This window comes from Labrus bergylta, chromosome 23 (assembly GCF_963930695.1).
Source record: "Labrus bergylta chromosome 23, fLabBer1.1, whole genome shotgun sequence".
Lineage (NCBI taxonomy): Eukaryota > Metazoa > Chordata > Actinopteri > Labriformes > Labridae > Labrus > Labrus bergylta.
In genome coordinates, this window is record NC_089217.1 from 16,342,516 (window position 1) to 16,362,738 (window position 20,223).

At 39.3% G+C, this 20,223-nt stretch overlaps 1 protein-coding gene across 1 annotated transcript; it reads left to right on the forward strand.

Annotated features, from left to right (window-relative positions):
* The first annotated feature begins 840 nt into the window (after window positions 1-840).
* Window positions 841-20,073, forward strand: LOC136177686 (uncharacterized). Its single transcript, XM_065951629.1, has 4 exons — window positions 841-1,360; window positions 4,253-4,327; window positions 5,081-5,271; window positions 19,867-20,073. The coding sequence occupies exons 1-4, from the start codon at window positions 1,135-1,137 to the stop codon at window positions 20,071-20,073; spliced, it is 699 nt and encodes a 232-aa protein (XP_065807701.1). The 5' UTR covers window positions 841-1,134.
* The last annotated feature ends 150 nt before the right edge of the window (window positions 20,074-20,223 follow it).

Sequence of the window (20,223 nt, forward strand, 5' to 3'; positions counted from 1 at the left end):
CGATCGCTACACTCGAATTGTTCACTCGCACACAGATTTTAGCGCAGGTTTTCTCTACCAAAACACACGTTCGGTAAAACGGTTTTAAAACCATCAGATCCCGACAAAAGCCGATCTTAAATCAGCATTCAAAGAGAAAAACTCACCGGAGAAGTTGAGAGTGACAGCAGGGCATGACGAAAACAGAAGGGAGAAAGTTTCAGCCACAGTGACAGACAGCTGGAGGAGCTGGAACACCTTCAAGTTGAAGACTAGATCCTGGTAAAGATAAAAGTTATTCACAAAGCATCTTAGCCCTTAAGAGAGCTCCTAAAGTAAAGATCTAAGGATGAAGAGTTTCTCACAGAGAAGAAGAAGGAGAGATTCCAGCTCTATCACAGCCTCATATTAATATCAGATTAAGTAGACTCTTACAGTTACCAGCATGATGAATAAACATAAATATAATATAAGAAAAATACACAATATTTTTATAATTCGAGCTCAATTAATACAAGTTGTAACTGACTTTTGCATTAGAATGGTTCAAGAGTAAATTGGTGACTGTTATTCTTCAAATCAAAAGTAATGTTCCTCAGCCAGCGGCTACAATGGTCGGGCCAGTGATATATTTTTTTTTTTATACAGTGGTGTTTCAGTTTTATAAGCTACATTTATAAACTTTAATATGATAAATATCGAGTCATAATAAAATATCGGCATTAGGCAAAAAAATATTGTGATATCAAATTTAGGCCATATCGTCCAGCACTACTTGGAAGTCTGAAATTCCTAGTTACCGGTCTGGTACGTCATCAGGAACCCCCCTGCAGAATCTACAGAATGACTTACTTTTTAAAGTGAGGAGTCTCTTCTGTACTTAGTAGAGACCTTCCTTTATGTACGCTTAATTTTTGATAATTAAAACTCCCACGGCAACTTCACACTGCGACCTAACCAACCACGTGAAGCAGCCACGCCTTCAGCCGTGCGTAAGGAGCCGCAACATCAACCAACCCCCAAGCCGCAGAGATAGGCTGGCATGATGGAGCGGAGGTGAGCTGATATTGGGGGACAAGTCTGGAAAATAAGCGCTTGAATACAACAAAGCCAAGCCATGCGTTATGATAACTGTGACCTCCGCTTGTGAAGAGAATGCTCAAGCATGAAGCAGCGGCAGACATGCGGCTGGTCCGTCGGATCAACACAGGTATGAAGATCCAGGCGGGGGGCGAGCACATGGGGTGCGGCGGAGTCAGAGAAGATCAGAAGAGCCAGGTCATCTGTCTCCAGTGTCAGGACGAGGGTGTGCGGGTCTGTCCAGGAAGTCCACGCAGTCCTCGCTGCGCTATCGCGACGCGTCTCTCCTCCGGATCCGCAGGTAAAGGCATTCTGCAGTGTATGATACTAAAAAAGAAAAAAAAAACATCTGCCAGAGGATACTTTTAACTATGATATGTCATCATGTGTTGCTAATTTCTGCTATTATTCTGTTTTCCTTGACTTTGGGCTAAAATGAAGGTTTGGCGATCCAATGTGATCTCAATTACTGCTTGGGACAACATTTATTCATACAGAGCAGATAAAGCACAAGTGACAAGCACTGCCTTAGGTTGAAAACATCATCGTGAAATCATGAAATTAGAAAACAGTTGCTTCATGGAAGACTATGGCCTCTTATTTATAGAGCAGTAGAAGTAGTTGTCACAGCTACATAATATAGTTTAACTCCTGGATGCAGCTTTTACTGCTAAGTAGAACTCCTTCAGACCTCACAGTGAATTCCTTTGCAACCAAAGCATTATTTACGTGTAAGATCCCGCCACTTTCCATAACTTAGGTAATAGATGATACCTGCAGCTTTACCTCTAAAGATAGAAGCACATGCGAGTGCTTATGCTGAGCAGACTCTCATCAGTCAGTGATAAATGCAGTTGCTTCTCTGTACTGTGGCCTTTAGGTGTTAGATTAGAGAATTAGGACATGAGCGCTTTTCCACAGAAGTTCTCTTAATAGATTCATGAGCAGAAGTGTGTGCATTCAGTTCTCGGTCTGATGCAAAACTGCAAGGAGTGTCCTTCAAGTAGCGACTGCATTGCCACAGAGTCTTTTCCCTCTGCTGCAGAGTAATGATTTAACCTCTATCTCCCTTGATAACATGGAGTTCCAAATTAAGCCTCAAGTTTCCAGTGTCAAAGGCTATTTTTTTAATTGACCACAGAACCTCAGTGATTGCAAGCTGTGTTTCTCATCAAGATACTCAGATAACTCTATATTTATATTTATAGCAGTGTGTACCAATGAAACACTAGTAACGTTGTTTGAAACTTTAATTTGTCACAGTTGCTCCCATATGTAGAGTTGTATACATCTTTAACTCCTATTTCATTATTTTGTTGTGAGGTTCAAACAAAATGTAGTGGCTTTTTTATCTGATTTGACACCCCTGGTGCATCCTAATAATCCTGAAATCTGATTGGCTATTCCTTTGTCAGAGGCCAAAAACCTATTTTAAATGAAACTATTTGGGCTATTGAAGGCTGGTAGTAGTTAATTTTGCATTTCAATATAGCACTTTTCATTTTGTCATTACTTTAAATTGTGACTTTGCACATACAGTACATTTTTAAGAATTAAGCTTAAAAGATTGATATGTTTCGACCCTTTTACTGCAAAAAGATATACACAGGAATATGACATCTTTGTTTAAAGGCTTTATATGCGATTTTTTGATCCAGTAGATGTCGCCCTTGAGCACCAGCATGAAATCAAAACAAATGGCTGTTTGGCCACACCTCCTCCATGCTGTAGCCTCCCTCTCTACTCCAGCAACACACCTCCGAGTCCAACCCCCCTCAACTCACGTTCGCAAGGAGTCAAGCTCCAGCGGTGGATAACATTTCCCTTGTAAAGGCTTTCTTACGGAAAAATGTCAAGTGACGAGGTAAGTAAGACGTTTTTAGTAATGTCATTGTTAAAGCGTTATTTTTTATATCCCGAAGATATGCACCTGTGTTAGGAGCTATTTTTTGTATTCTACTCCAGAGTAGGCGAAAGTAATTTGTAGCTTGCAGTTTGCACTGCTACTGCTAGTTAGCCATCTTTTACCATTAGAATAATTTTGGTGATTGTAAAATGCTAGAAACAGCAATAAGTGTTTTCACTTGAATCCCTCTGAATGTTTGCCATTTCTTTACAGTCGGATGTCGGTATGCTGAAGCAGGCTGCAGCGACTAGATACCGTCGACGAGGGGCCGGTCGAGTGTCCGAGGCCATTGCTTCAGCCGTTTGGCATCATTCGCCCTTTACTGCCTTGGTGCAGGTGATTTGCGGGTCCACAGGAACTTCAGGGAGGACATCACTCTACTTGGCAGGACAAGGGAGCCAGCGCAAGACAACCGGGAGTACCGCTTCGCTGCATACAGAAGCTTTATATATTGGAAACCGGTTGGTAATTCCCAGATGCTGTGTGTGGAGGATTACAAGTGGCCTGATTCCTATGCTCAGTATACTGGATATATTCCTGGCCACTAGCAAAGCTTATTTTACATGTGGCTACATGCACATTTGGGGCATCAAATGCCAACACCAACTTGTTTGAAGTGCTTTGTATTCTGTTAGAATTATTTAATGTTGCATTTTTTTAATAAATCTAATTTTGTGATGTAAAAGGTCTGATCAATTGCATTTGCATATCCTCTTCATGATCTGTGAAAACCACACACATTTTCTAGTAGGAAGTAATAGGTTTCCTCTTCTATGCATTAGCTAGTGAAAACACATAAGTTAGCCACAGTGTTCTTGCTTATAATTACATGACAGTGAGCTGTTAATATTTACAAAGCAGAAGCATGTATGCATATTTTTGACATGTCTACACAGACAAGTATAGTCATTACAGCATGTGACTGTCATACTGAAATTGAGTTCAATTTTTGGGGGGACAAAGATAAAAGATCATCATTTACAGATACAGACTAAATAAGCCAACCAATTTACATAAAAACAATTAAAAAGCTGTTGATAAGTATTTATTGAAATATTGAACATTTAGACAAAAAATGCAGGGTCATGACTTTCCTCAAATTGCCAGGAGCAGTGCTGTAAGTGGCTTAGTGCACACTTTATTGACACTCTGCAAACCAGGAAAACATTTTTTGCTGTACAGATCCAAAATGGAACAAAAAGTACATGAAAGTATGACTGTGATGATTTTGGTGATCATAAGTGGTTTGGATGTAAAGAGTTTACCTGATGTTTGCTTCTGTCATAGACCGTGAGCCCAGCAGTGGCAGCTACAATGTCTCTTCAGGAACCTTCTACAGCTGCGTCAGTCAGATCACCATCGGTAAGTGCACTTTGGGGAGGAAAAAAGTTAGCATGAAAGGAAAATCTTTGTACATTTTGCTATTGACTTATATTTAAACTGTAATCTGTATCTGAAAGTTAAAGCATATGTAGAGTGATGTTATTTTGAATCTATTGATGCAGTTGAGTCTGTTTTGTAATTGTCATTGAAAATATGTAAGCTACTTTTTTCTAGCTCAATATGATTAATGGACTTGAGCTTATATAGTGCTTTTCTAGTCTTCTGACTAAGCACTTTTACACTGCATGTCATACCTACACATTCACATCCATTCACACACTGATGGCAGTGGTTACTATTTAGTGAAACCATCAGAAGTAACTAATCCCATTCATTTGCATTAATACGCCACTGACGAAGCAGCAGGAGCAATTCAGAGCTAAGTGTCTTACCCAAGGACAAATTGGACATGTTGCTGCAGGAGCTGTGGATTGAACCCTTGACCTTCTGGTTGAGAGACGACGACTCTACCAACTGAGCCACAGCCACCCCTATGTGTAATATATTTTGTTTTTCATCAAAAATTGTATCTGGTCAAATCAGGTCAGCAAAGTCAGTGATCTCTTTTTGAGTTCCTTTTTAAAGCAACTCTAAGGGGGAATTCAGTTTGGTGCGCTTTTACTCCCATTCAAGGTCGCTGAGTGCAACTGCACTGTAGAGAACTTTTGTTACTTTATGGCTGAAAGCTGCTCTGTGAACTAGTGCTGTAAAGCTGTTTGCACTTTTCACCAGAACCTTGGACCGCTGCCAGTTACATAGTGCTGAAAACAGGGCACCCAGGCTCCTCTTGGAAATCTGGCCGCCACTGGCCGCAGCAGCCGAGAAACAAAACCAGCCTGTCAGCTGCAACCGTCTCCCGGCTATATTGCTGGCCGCCGCTGCCAGCTCAGCAGCCGAGACATAAGGCCTGCCTGTCGGCGGTGGTGAGGATGAGGAGCCGTGGACACTGTTTGCCTATGGACACAGACATAGAGTCTGTTTTCTGCCAGGAATTTCCAAGATACCAATTTGTTCTGGAAGAAATCTCGGAATCAGTTGAGCAAACGGCCTTATGTGTTGAAGTTAATATGTCTGTAAACCTGACCTTAGTGGGAGTGGCCTGCGGTGCTGTGCATTCTGGGCCAAAAAGACACTTTCTGCCTTTTCTCTGCCAAGAAGGCACCAACTTTAAAATGTATTTCACATTTCTACTACATATATGACCCAATGTCAATACAGATTCATGTTTCAACGGGTGAAGTATCCCTTTAATAAAGTTGATATCCGTGCTGCAAGTGTTGCTGGAGCTTTTTGACCTCTTCAAGCCTTTCACTCTTCATGCACCTTGGTAGTTGGTGAAGGTGTGCCATAAAATCCTCTGCTTCTTTGTGGAAATGGGAATGCTATTCTCCATGTCAAACGTTATTGAACTATTAGACCGACTTTGAAAAGACTATTTTATGGTTAAAAAAGGTAAATATTGTCGCTTTAATCTCAGAGCCTTTTCTGATTTTTTTATTTTTTATTCCTTTAATGTGTTTCAACGTATTTGAGGCAGAAAAACTTCAAATCATAAAAGTTCTGATAAGTCCACTTTTATTGATCTAATTCTAACAAATGTTCCTCATAAATTCTGAGATGATTTAAGTGATCATTGTGTTGTTGCTACTTGCAGGGACACTAAAATCCCCAAATGTAAACCACGCATTATTTTCAAGAGGAATTAAAAAACATTTTAATGAACAAGCTTATCATCATGATTTGTCTTTGGTTAATTGGGGGCATATAGGTCTGTTGTCGGAAGTTGAGCTAACTTAGACATTCTTTAAGAAAAATTTTGTGAGAATTGTAAATAAACATGCTCCTATCAGGAATTGCAGGGTGAAGGGACAAGAAAACCCCTGGTTTTCCCCAGAGTTGTCAGATACCATCCATCACCATAATGTGGCATGGACCAAAGCCAGAAAAAGTGATTTTGCCTCTGACTGGTCTATTTTCAGGCAACTAAGGAACAAATGCACTTCTCTTATCAAAAATGCTAAATCAGAATATTACTTATCTGTCACAACTGAGAACCTCAATAATCCACAGACATTTTGGAAAGTGATTAAGTCTTTATCTGTAATTAAAAGTCTTCAGGCTCTTTGTCTTTGACATTTGTTCTAAAAGACTCGGTCCCAGTCTATGATAGAACTGAGGTCCTAAATTGCTTTAACAAGCATTTTGTATCATCTGGTTCTTTGTTTGACTCTACAGGAGCTGCCCCTGTGACTCCCTGCACAGACCCCCCAGGGTTTTCAGGAGAACCCTTTAATTTTGTACCTTTTACTGTGCAGCAAGTGCATAAAGCCCTCAAAACGTTAGATCACAGAAAACCCCCTGGACCTGACTTGATAGAGCCCTACTTTTTGAAAATAGCAGCTGATTTTGTAGCACAGCCTCTAACAATCCTTTTTAATCTCTCAATCGAAAACAAAGAAATTCCATCCCTCTGGAAGTCAGCTTTTGTTACCCTCTTATTAAAAGGAGGTGATCCAGCAGCTTTAACTAACTACAGGCCAATATCAAATTTGTGTGTCTTGTCAAAAATTCTTGGATCTCTTGTGTGTGATCAACTAAAAGAGTTTCTAACCTCAAATGATCTCTCAAAACTGCAATCAGGCTTCAGGTAAAAGCACAGTACCATCACTGTGGCTACAAAAGTAATCAATGATATATTTGTTGCTTTTGATAAAAAGCAGTACTGTGCTTCACTTTTTATTGATTTGTCAAAAGCTTTTGACACTGTGGACCATGCTGTCTTAAAGCATAGGCTTCTTTGTTTGGGTTTGTCAGATTATGTAGATTCCTGGTTCACAAATTATTTGAGTGACAGGACTCAGTGTATTAAATATGATGGTCTGTGTTCTGAATCTGTGAGTGTCCACAAGGGGGTGCCACAGGGTTTAATATTAGGACCCCTCCTGTTCATTATGTACATTCATGATTTAGAAAAAAATGTGTTAGACGCTGACATGCATTTTTATGCCGATGACACAATTATTTACTGTTTTGGATCAGCTCCTGCCAAAGCTGTTGAATCTCTGCAGAAAGCTTTTGATGTGGTCCAGCACACACTCCTGCAGCTAAAACTAGTCCTCAACACTGACAAGACTAAACTAATGTTGTTCTCAAACACTAAGAAAGTACCTCAAACTGTCCCCACAGTGTCCACTTTTGTGGGAAATGTCATAGAGGTGGTTCATATGTACAAATACCTTGGTGTCTTGCTTGATGACTCCCTCACCTTCCCCATATTGACAATATTTTGAAAAAACTGAAGCTTAAATTGGGTTTCTTCTTCTGAAACAAATTTTGTTTCTCTTTTGAGGTGAAAAAGCGACTTGTCAGTGCAACTTTTTTTATCCATTTTAGATTATGGAGACCTGATGTATATGAATGCCTCAGCTAAATGTCTAAGTAAGATTGACGCTGTTAATCATGCTTCTCTGAGGTTTAAGATTAACTTTTACTGATCCCTGCAAGGGGAAATTTCTGTTTTTACACTCTGTAAGTCATGCAACACACACATAGGCTGAAATATACACAAATGCACAAACAGGATCCTATGGACATGCACTAATGGAGAGATGTTAGAGTGATGGAGCTGCCCACTGGCTGGAACACTGGTGCACTTTTATTTACAAGGCCATGCTTGGGCTACTGCCCTCCTACATCTGTAACCTAATCACACAGAGAAGTGTTGATTCTTACTGTTTCCGGTCAAATGATCAGTTGTTGCTGTCTGTTCCATTTGCCCGCACAGAACTGGGAAAAAGGGCTTTCATCAACTCTGCTCCTTCTACATGGAACATGCTGCAAAAAGACTGGAAAACAACTGAACTGATTTCTTTGAATACTTTTAAATCCAGGCTGAGAGCACTTAAGACCTCCTTTACTTGTAACTGTGTTTTATAATTTTAATTCCTAATTGTTTTTTATAATTTTAATTGCTGTCTGTATGTTGTGAGTGTAACTGTGTAACTTTTGCTGCCTCTTGGCCAGGACTCCCTTGAAAAAGAGGTTTTTAATCTCAATGGGACTTTCCTGGATAAATAAAGGTTAAATAAAAAATAAAAATAAAAAATGTGTGATCAGATGACAACACAAACTGGGAAAGCCTCTGGATACTGCTCCTCTAAAACCTTTGTCTCAGCAACTTCACAAGGAGTTGGAGACAGGATGAGGGTTGATATCACCTTATCACCTGCCAAGTCATTTCCCAAAAGAAAAGTAACACCTTCCACTGGTAGCTCAGGTGTCACTCCCACCTTAGCATATCCAACAAAAATGTTCGTCCGAACAAACATCCTGTACAGGGGAAGAGCACTGTAACCACCTCCAAAACCTTTCACAGGCACATAAACAGCTAAAGCAGCTGTTTCAGGAAGATCTACAGCACCCTCTACCACTAGAGACTGCCCTGAGGCGGTGTCCCTGAGGACCATAACAGAAGCCTCAGCTACGCCCTCTTCTACAGCGACCGTCCCATCAGAGAGGAAACCATCAAACATTTTCATATCTGCTTTATCAACAGTTTCTGCCTGATCTCCAACAGAGTTTAAACTCATTAAGTTGCACGCAACAGAACGACCGGCTTCTGCTCTGGAGGGCCCCTTTCTTTGTAGGGCCGGACGAGACTTTATGTGACCAGGTTTTCGACAATAATAACAAATAATCTCCCCAGAGAAAGGAGAAGATGAGTAAGTAGGCAGCTTGTGTGGTCGCCTACTATTCTCAGGCTGACGCCAACTGCCACTGCTCTCATTACTGGGACATGTCGTGAAGTCTTCTGTCCTGTTAGAGTGATTGCTAGGTTTATCACGCCATGACTCTTTATGAATAAGGACATAATTATCCGCAGCCTCAGCAGCCTTTGACACTGTTTTCACCTCAAGATCATTCAAGTAGGTCTACATGACCTTTGGCAGGCTCTGTTTGAACTGCTCCAGCACCATTACTTTGCGTAACTTCTTAAAATCATACACCTCGCTGGCTCTCAGCCACTTATCAAACGCTGCTTTCTGTTGTCTTGCAAAATCTAGATAAGTCTGTCCTGGACGCGGTCTGTCGGTCCTGAACCGCTGTCTATAGGCCTCTGGAACCAACTCATAACATTTTAGGACAGCCTGTCGAACCACATCATAATCATCAATCTGACTCTTGTCTAGCACAACATATGCTTCCTGGGCCTTCCCTGTTAGGGAGCCCTGTATGAGTGTGACCCACTCCTTTTTTGGCCAGTTACGCTGCAAAGCGATCTTCTCGAACATTTCAAAAAAAGATTCCACCTTCTCAGGATCAAACTTTGGCATCAAAGACATACACTTATTAACATTAAAGACCTCTCGCTGCTCCTGACATCTACGATCCAAAGCAAGTTTAGCTCTCTCGACTTCAAGTTTTATTTTTTCAAGCTCTCTCTCTCTATTAATTCTCTCTTTTCATTCTCTCTTTGTTTCTCTTGTTCTTTCTCCTCTCATTCTCGTTGCTCACACACTCTCTCTCGTTTTCTCTCCTCATGCTCTCTCTCTCGTTCTTTTCGCTCGCACTCTCTGGCTTTCTCCTCAGGGTTACAATTTACCAGTATACTCTGCATGAGTTCAGGCTTTTTAGCCTACTCCGGAGCATCTAACTCCAAATATTCCATCAGTTTCCATAGTTTAGTTTTACCCAGTTTAGCCAACCGCGAATGTGTCACATCATTTTCCAAGAAGTCCTCTGGTTTAAACTCAGCCATGTTCACCCAAAAATTAGAACACAGTAAAGGCGTAATAGGAGAAGGAACAAATCACGACACAAATGCAGTCTATTGACCTGCACAAAACCTTCAAGCTACTTACATGCCCATACAATGCCCAATACAAACCTATAACCAGCCGGACGCCGGCAAACAAGTCACCACAGAGAGTCGCTAACCGTACTAGCCTCCGCATCACCCGACTTAGCGTACACTTCCGCGACTACCCAACGAGACGCACACACCAAATCGTATGAAAACACCTTGCAAACAACACAGGCTACGCTTCAGAGAGAGAGAGAGAGAGAGAGAGAGAGAGAGAGAGAGAGAGAGAGGTGTCAGGCCACAGCACAGTTTTCACTCGTTAAGGTTCATCACAGACAAAACCTGCTCACATGAATATATGTGTCTGTGATGGAAACACTGTCATCTTCAGGTATTTTAGTGCCAGGCATTATAAAATGATAAAATGTTTCCAGACGTGCGCTTCAGCGTTGCGCTCTGCAGTCTGATCAACTCAGTGTTGAGTTCCACTTTTTCAACTGAGTAAAATCAGTTAAACGACTTTTAATATGAGTGTGGCAGTCAGTTCTTCTATGTGTCCATACTATCGATACTGATCTAACTCTGTTACTGACTTTTTATGCGCCATGAATCTGTGCCTTCTCCGTGTGTTATTCAAGGAAGCATTTTAGCGCTGCTCCGCGGCTAAACCAGCGGACCTCTATATGACCGGACAGCCTGTGTTATATCGTTTTCGGAGAGGAGGACATTTTCATTATTAATTACATATTTACAGTCTGATGAGAGCTGGTGATAAATGCGCAACAGCAGGCTACTGTATTTAGAAGGGATGAAACTGAAAAGTGATCAGCACAACACTTTCCTAAAAATTACCTAAAAATGAACCATCTGTAAATAAAATCAGATTTAAATCTTAAATGACTGATTTTACCATGATCAGAGTTTAAATACAGTAAGTCGGGAGATGCATTAGGCTATACGCCTGTGTATGCAACTTACACCCAGTCTGGATTATGTGGAGACGGTCTGGGCCATTATTCATGACGAAGAGGAGTTATTTAAATCTGGACGAGCTGCTCTTTGTGGCTCACTCCAGGAAGGAAGCGTTGTGATTATCAGCCGAACTGTTGTTTTACATCAGTGAAAACAGGAGAAGCTGGTAAGACGCGTGGACAAAACTGAATACCGCCAGGATGCGTGCGCAGTGCAGCAGTTCCCCCGGAGTTAAGAACCGCAGCTCTGATTAAATTCTGGCAACAAAACTCTGAGTGAATAAAACTACAGAAATACCTCTCCTTCAGTCTCTCTGAATTCTATGTCACGGTCACCTCTCTTTTTGTTCAGCCTGATTACTGAAACGTAATGCAGGAGCAGCTTGTGCGCTTGGCAACACGTTTTTTTATGTTACTCCCTGCTGAGAAAATAGTTGTAAGTGTCCAGTTTAATTAATTTTGTATCATCATATTACCTTTTTTGTATCATCATATTACCTTTTAACACGTGCGCAGTGCAGCAGTTCCCCCGGAGTTAAGAACCGCAGCTCTGATTAAATTCTGGCAACAAAACTCTGAGTGAATAAAACTACAGAAATACCTCTCCTTCAGTCTCTCTGAATTCTATGTCACGGTCACCTCTCTTTTTGTTCAGCCTGATTACTGAAACGTAATGCAGGAGCAGCTTGTGCGCTTGGCAACACGTTTTTTTATGTTACTCCCTGCTGAGAAAATAGTTGTAAGTGTCCAGTTTAATTAATTTTGTATCATCATATTACCTTTTTAACTTGCTAATTAAACAAAGGTTTTTCAAAATTCAATGAAAATATGTATTAAAAATGGTGGTAAAAAAAGATGAAGAACACAGACAAAAATGTATGAACACTTTGAGTAGAACAAACCAAGGCCCACTATTTATTTAAACTTTTATGTCTACTATTGTTTTTTGTTAAATCAGTCTGCTCTGTTGCTTTTTATCACCTTTTAATCATTTATTTTTCTTTACATTTTTTCTCACTTTTCTTTTTTGTCGTAGAATGAGCTACCAGAAATATATATCCATGTCTGTGTAGAAAGCACTTCAACACATCTTGCAAACTACAAACTTATGCAAATCTATTTATGCTTGTTCTGACAGTTTTTTTTCTCTTTGTCTTTCTTAAAACAATCAAATAAAAAGTATCAAAAATAATTAAATACATTTAATTTATAAAGAAATTCTCATACATTTGTCTTTCAAAGATGTTCCCCTTCTTCCCAAAACGTCTCGCAGGCCGGATGAAACCTGCTGTCGGGCCGGATTCAGTCTGCGGGCCTTGATTTTGATACCTGTGTGATAGATGGTTTAAGATTGGGGTGTGAGAAAGATGAGCGTGAGCTTTGTAGAAGAGCGCTGACAGGACATTCTGGGGTATGAGAGGGAGGTTTGGGCTGCAAAGATTCAACATTACAGTTTAGAGTCATGACCTCCCCAGTACCTTGATTCAACTGCTGTATGCTGCAAAGTAAACATGGTAGCTATAGAAACCAGTTCCTCTGAAAAGTAAAGCTCTGTCGACTATGATGGACAGATAGTCATCCAGCTCAGACCTTCGTGAAGGAAAGGCTGAATAAATAGTGCAACTACATTGAAAAAGCTAGAGTGAACTCTGCTGAAGTTTTGTCTGAAAGACTGAAGGAAGAGTAGAGGAAACTATAATGGGATGGAAGGATGTATGTGCACAGAAATTTTGTGAAGCATGCAACCTCCAGGATATAAAGAAAGCTGTGATAGCTTGAGAAAGATATGAGATGTCAGATACAGAAGGAGCAGGCACAGGGGGTGATAAGCTCTGTCCCCTACAAGAGTAGCTGCCTCTGGACATAGTGGCAGTTGAAGGGGGATTCAGGGATTGTCAGAGGCGAGCAGCGGTCCAGTTCCTGATGTGGACTTGATCTAGTGGAGGAAGAGGAAGACATCGCAAGCAGTGATGTGTAGAAGGCTACTGCACAGTGAGAGTTGTGAGGAGAGGCTTGGTCATATTCTTGAGGCTATGCCTGTGGTGTGTTTGATCTTGGTGTCTTGCTGATGGTCGAGATGAGGCCTGGGATCCAATGGGAGTTGGGGAGATTTAATTTGGGTAGTTTGAATGGAGATGGCAGGGCTGCTGTATGCTGACCATGGACCACAAACGGCTCTGATTGGGTGCTGGACTGGGGTCTGACTGCTTGACCATGGGTGCATAATAATAACCTGTTGAAAAAATGTTCGAGTTGTGGTACTGGAGTTTGGAATCCATGATGAACATTTCGATTTTACTGAACTGAAACAAGCAGGGAGAAATGGGATGGCTTGAATAAAAAGGCTTGTCAGGTGATTAAACCTAATATACACACGCCATATAAATTTAACAACCCGCTCCAAATGTAACATGTTTGTTGAGGAGAAAATTATTTCAGAATACAGTGCAGTAACAGGGAAACATTACTTTTGAGTCAGCACTGCTAGCTCCTTCACATCTGGTTTGATCTGCTGTCTGTTGAGAGATCTATTGCTGTTGCCGTTTTAAAAATGTTATAGTTCTTTATGACTGGGAGGAGTTACACGGAAAATGTAAAACTGGCAGGACTGTCACCTGTTCAAAGCACTATGTTGTTACAATGTTACAATTCACTTACCCCAAGGACACATCGGACATGTTGCTCAGCTGGGGATTGAGCCCTTGACCTTCCAGTGGAGAGGCGACGACTCTACCAACTGAGTTACAGCCGCCACATGTTCTTAACTGATATGACCTTTTCATACTTCTTCAATACTATCCCCCAGCTCTCATCTTGTTGAGAAAGGAGATGTTCAGTCATTAATGCAAGACAAACTCCTTTTTTATAATGTGCTTACACTGTAAAAAAAAAAAGTTTGAACTTTGAGTGTTGAACTCAGAACACTTTTTACAAAAATGTCTATTCATCATAAAAAACTTAACTAGTCAAATTAATTTTGTGACAAAGTCGGTGACACGCTCTTCTCTTATTCACCATTTAAATCATATAAGTCTTCATTTATCAATTTATATTATTCTTTACAGTTGTGTATTTTGCTATAATTTATTTTTGCTTTGGTAACATTGCAGCAATTACAATCATGTGTTTGTTTGTGTTAGCATTAAGTTAACGTTCACATCAAAGTATTAATTAATTATAGACAGTTAATAATTATTAGCGAACACTAGTGATGTTACGTTTGACACCGAGGGTTTGAAGCGTGTGTCGAGTAGGAGGGGCATTTCTAGCCGAGGCCCCGTATCGAGGCTCGTGTCATTGTCAGAGAATTGTCATCGATGACAAACGAGGCCGCACTTCGAGTAGAACTACGTCATTGATTTGTTTGTGTTTCGGGTTGTAGATAAAAGGAAGCGGAACTCACTTGTCATGTCTCCTTGTTAGTTTGCGTTAGTTGGTTGTTGAGAGTTGGCGTTTTGGTTCTATTTTTTTTGGAGAAATGGAGCCTGTGAGAAAGAGGAAAACGTCTCCTGTTTGGGAGCATTTTGAGTTATCATCTCCCAATGAGATAAACGTTAAAAAACATTAAAACAAAACATTTGTTCAGCAGTTCCAGGAACTGAACCCAAGCCTCTATGACAACATGGCGCTGCCATAACCATTATGCTACAAAGCTTTCATGTATTGCCATGCTGAATCGCTTCCATTAGTTGATTCTATTTCTGTCATTATCATCATTATCTGTGTTCATTATCGATGGCTTATTATTTTGATTTGAAGGTGTGCTTCAAGGATCTTTCTTTCAATCTTCCTTTTTTCCTGGATTTGTAGTTAACATAGGTCCTCAAACTTGTTGAACAATAGATTTATATATATTGTTGTTTCATAGGCTATATCTTGATAGGAAATCATAAAAAAATAAGATGACTGAATGATAATATGATTATATTAACTAAGGTATGTTATAAAGTAATATCATGTGAATCCTTATTGGTTACCGCAGTAGTACAATTTGCTATAACATGTCAGTAATGCAATGGCATGTGATGTGATCAATAATAATTTGGCTGCTCTAAATAGTTTTGACCAGTAGGTGTCACTAGTGTACACTGTGTTAAATGAGGCCTCGAGTAATGAATCTATTTGCAATACAATTGGCTTGAAAGCCTCATTGCTTCACAAAGCCTAATTTCGCCATCACTAACAGTTAATATTTATTAGCGAACACACATTCTTGGTTAAGTTTAGTCATTTTTATTTACTTAAATTATAATTGTCTCTTATCCATACTTACCTTTGTTTGTTCTTTTGTTCAGTTCCCCATGTGGTCCCATGCAGCTAAAAGGGTCTGGCTCAGCACTTCCTGGTTATTTATAAGATTGATGATGTCATCGCTGACATCACTGGGGCAGACCAACTGAAGGGGTTTTATTTCTGAGAAATGTTTTCTTTCTAATAATTTTTTTAACATTTAAGTTACTGGTAGAATATCATGTCATTATTTAAAGTTCATTTAGTTGAGTAAATGATCTGAGGTTAATTTAAGGTTTTTCTTTTAATTTCTTTGCTTTGAAAGAAAAGTGTAAACCTGCTATTTAAATTGTGCTGCACCCAGCTGCGGTTGTTTTGTTAATGTGGACGTCTATAAAGCCAGGAGGCATTTAGTCTTACAGGAGGAGAAGTGAGGACGTGCTGTAGTGATGGCGAAATGAGGCTTTGTAGCCAATTGTATCACAAATAGATTAATTACTCGAGGCCTCATTTAACACAGTGTACACTAGTGATGGCTGATTGAGGCTTTGTTGAAGCTTCGAGACTTGATTGGTTCATTACTCGAGGCTTCAATGACACAGTGCTAGAGGAAGACATCTAGTGGTCAATAAAATGAATTGCAATCAAGACATTTTACTTATTGGTCCATAGATTGTTTAGAATTTGATTCGCCATGCACATTCCTGTTCAATTGGTTTAAAGCTGACACTTGTCACCCTTGTGAAAGAGGTCTTGATCTCAATGGGTCATTACCTGGTTAAATAAAGGTTAAATAAAAAAATAATCATCACCAGAAATGTCATTAGTCATTCCTTATTCATAATATAATAAAAAATAAATAGACTGCTGCTGGTGCTGGAGGACGAGGCTGAGGTGGTGCTTGAGAAGTGGATGGCTGCTGCTGCTGCTGCTGGGCATTGTTTCTATTGATGATTTATGTACATTCTGAAATGAGACGCTCTTTGACACCAGCAGCCACTCTCTGACTGGTGAATCCAAAGGTTTTGAAGCATGGATCCACCAGTGTAGCGACTGCCAGTGAACTCTCTTTTTTTTTATCTTGTAATCTGTCCACCAAGCACATGATCAGGTTATGTGCCAGATATCATCCCATGGGGGTGATGGTCTGTGAATATAGTTGCTCTGTTGTATGATTCAACACACGGTAGAGGGGGATGACCTTTGATTCCAAAACTATCTTCTCCTCCTACAGCTGAACAGTTGCCACCTGGAATGCAGCCAGCAGCTGAAATGACAGGAAAATACATGTTGTCCGAATGCATAAACTATGTGGTGAACTTGACGTAATTTTTTCTCTGGTTTTCTATTACATACCTTGATGCATTCCCCTGTGTTTTCATGTTGCTGGTTGGTCAGAGGAGTCAGGTCTGTGTTTAGCCCATAAGAACCCGCACCCATTAATACTGATAGGAAAATTATGGGGAACATAGATTAGACTAAATGGACCCCATATAAGACATTTCTGACATTTTTTAAAAAATACCACCCACTAGTGTTGGAGAGCTGAAAAGTGACATATACATCACATTGGGCATTTATGGTATATTCTTTTCCACATTTTACAGTAAATCAACTTGATGGTTTTTTCACTTTATAACATTGATTTGTCTATTTATTTGTATTTGCACAACATATTTCAAAATTATAACTTTACTTATCTGGTTAAACCATATTTTTTTTGTTTTGCAACCAAAAAAATATATAAGACTACCTCATATTGGAGGTCTTCTAAACAAGTTACTGTTACTGTATATGACTGAAAAACAGTCAGACTTAAGTAGGAAGCTTGACTAAACATAACGCAAATAAGTTTAGAAACTATAACTTTCATATTATCACACCAAGTTTGAATCAGCCTTATCAGCATTTGTGGCAGTTGAACTGTGACAAAATGGTCATATTACTACAATATTATAACAATTTATTTCTGCAGTGAAGCAGTGACACACATTAGAGGGTGGTGGTTGCATTGATTTGGCAGAATTTGCAAAAGCCACACTTTTCCCATTTCCCAGGCCAGTCTACAAACTGGTCAATGTGAACATTTTCAGCAAAAACAACACCAACTTTCTTGGGAGGGACGTTTATATAGTAATTAATCTTTAGATAGGCTAGAAGCAGAATAAAAATAATTTCCATGTATGGACTTTATGACTGAGTGGCCTTAAAGAACTTAAAAAAACACACAGGTGTGTTCATGTTTATGTGTAAAGAGCAGCAGACACCTACACTGTTGACTGCTGTCATGTGGTTTTATTTGAAATCTAACTACTTAAGTATCTATTTTTACAAAAATGGGCTAAACAAACAATTTTAAATGATTTTACTTTTATATTAGTTCTTTGAAAGGCATCTCGCTACCTCCCTTTTGTGGCTGGCAACCCCCTGGGGTGTCCCAACTCCCACTTTGTGGAACTGTTTGATCTAAATCACTTAATTCACTACTTTCTGAATCAGACTCACTTGACTAATTATATTATATGAATTTGTTGCTGGTAGTGTAATCAGGTCTTCAGGGTCCTAATTTGAGCTAACTTCACGTTGCTCATACTTTTACCGTCATCTCCATGAATAACTGTCAATTTATCCTGAGCTCTGAACTGCTCAAAGTTATTCAAACTAAATAACACATTATATGACATTGAAATTTCATTGGAATAGGGTATTCAATCATTGTTTGTTTGTTTATTTTATTGATTAATTGGAAACATGTATTGTATTCCTTCATTTTATTAATTTAATCAATATGACATGTTTTTTATGTAAATTTTAAAATCAAAATCCTTTGGATTGAACAATATAACATATAGTTCATTAAATATCATTAGATCAGCTTAATTAACTGAAAGGATTATTAAAATATGTTTTATTGTGACATATATGTCACATGATGTTTTACGTGGCTATTTTCAGGTTAAAGGCCTGACGTGACACATACGCCACAAGAGAAAGAGAAGAAGAGTCAAAGGAGAAAGAAGACAGAAAGAAAACAAAAAAAAACAACAAAACAAAAAAAAACCTAGGTGGTGCTCCCCTAAGTGACTGTCAGTCCGATTGTCTTGATCCCAAAGTTTCAATACAGTTCCTTCCTATCATAATATGTTGACCATTTAGACCATCTCTTTTCAGATGGTTTTGAGTTCCCCCTCATTTTATAAGTTAAACTTTCCATCTGATATATTTGTTGAATAAGTTAAACTTTCCATCTGATATATTTGTTGAATTGTTTCTCCAGTTCTATATCAAGGGGCATGTTTTTTGAAGCCAACTTCTTAACTCATATTGATCGTTTTCATTATGAATGTTGTCCACTGTTTTACCTAACAATATAAAGTCTGTGTTTAAGTGAATGGCGTCATTGAAAATGGTTTTGACTTCTCTCTGAATATTGTTCTAGAACACTTTTAATAATGGACAGGACCAAATAATTTGACCAAAATTGACACAAGACTCGCCACATTCCCTCCAGCAGTTTGGCAATATTTTATTATTATACCTAGCTTGTTGCACTTGTGTTATAAAATAACGTGATTGTATTTTCCATGCATATTCTCTCGAGTAAGGAGATATAGTGGTTGAGTGCACATTCCGATTCATTTCCTTCCGGGTATCATCAGATTTGTGTGAATTAAGTTCTTCCTCCCATCTTAGCTTTGCCCATGTATCTTCAAAATTTTGACTATTTTCTAAAATATTATACACAGTTGAAATTTGATGTGGTACACTAACATTACTAAAGTTCTTTACCAAAAATTGCACAAGTGGATGGAGATCACTGCTAGTCTTCCTCCCTGTTTCACTGTTCTGCGTGTAACTTCTCAGTTGCAAATATTGGAAGAAGTGGGAGTGTGGTAAATCATAATATGTCCTTAGAGAGTCAAATGGTATAACTCCGTTTTCATCTAAACATTGTCCAAATATGGTCAGTCCCTTTTGTACCCATGTATTAAAGACTGTATCCTGTTTATTAGGACTAAATTCAGGATCTTCTTTTATTTCTCTCAGTACAATGAAGTCCTCTTTCATTTTGCATTTTTTTTAAATTATGTGCCAAGTCTTTAAGGTGTTTCTTATTAATGCATTGTTGATTACTTGTGTCCTACTTTTAGTCTTTGTACAGAAGGGTATTGTTTTTATTGAAACATGGCAACATGTGTTTTTCTATGGATCTCCACCTTGCTTCAGAGTTATCATTTAGCCAGGTGCTTATTGATTGTATTTGAGCTGCATAGAAATAGTGCTTTAGGTTAGGGACAATGAGTCCGCCTTTTTCTTAAGACATTTTCAACTTCTGCATTTTAACTTGTTTTTTTCTCATCGCACGTTAACTCAGGTGCCTTTTGACCCAAGTTACGCGCTTAGCTTTTCCCTTTAGTATTGACCACACATCTTTCAGAACCTTATTTTTGTTATTCTCAAACTGACTAGAATTGACCATTTCAGTGAGAGTTAACGACTGTTCATTTTTAAAGGACGTTGTTTGGACCTGCTTTGAGCAGCTGAGAGACGGACCCAATGGACAACGACTGGACCGCTGTGCCATCCATTACCCCACTTCACTCATCAACTCCGACCACATTTGCTACGGCTATCACCGTGGACCGCCGGCGTCCTCGATCCGAAAGAACTTGACGAGTGGTACCATTCGGCAGAGTTCTACCGAACGTGACTCAGAGTAAGGAGCGTTCTGATTAAGCATTGGGTGTGTGGAAGCAAAGCTTGTCGTATCCAAATCAAAGCCTCTAAATCAACTTTTATAACAAATTAATTAAGTCCCCTTTTTTATAAATCCTTACCTAGTTAAATCACTCAAACGATACCGCGTTTTA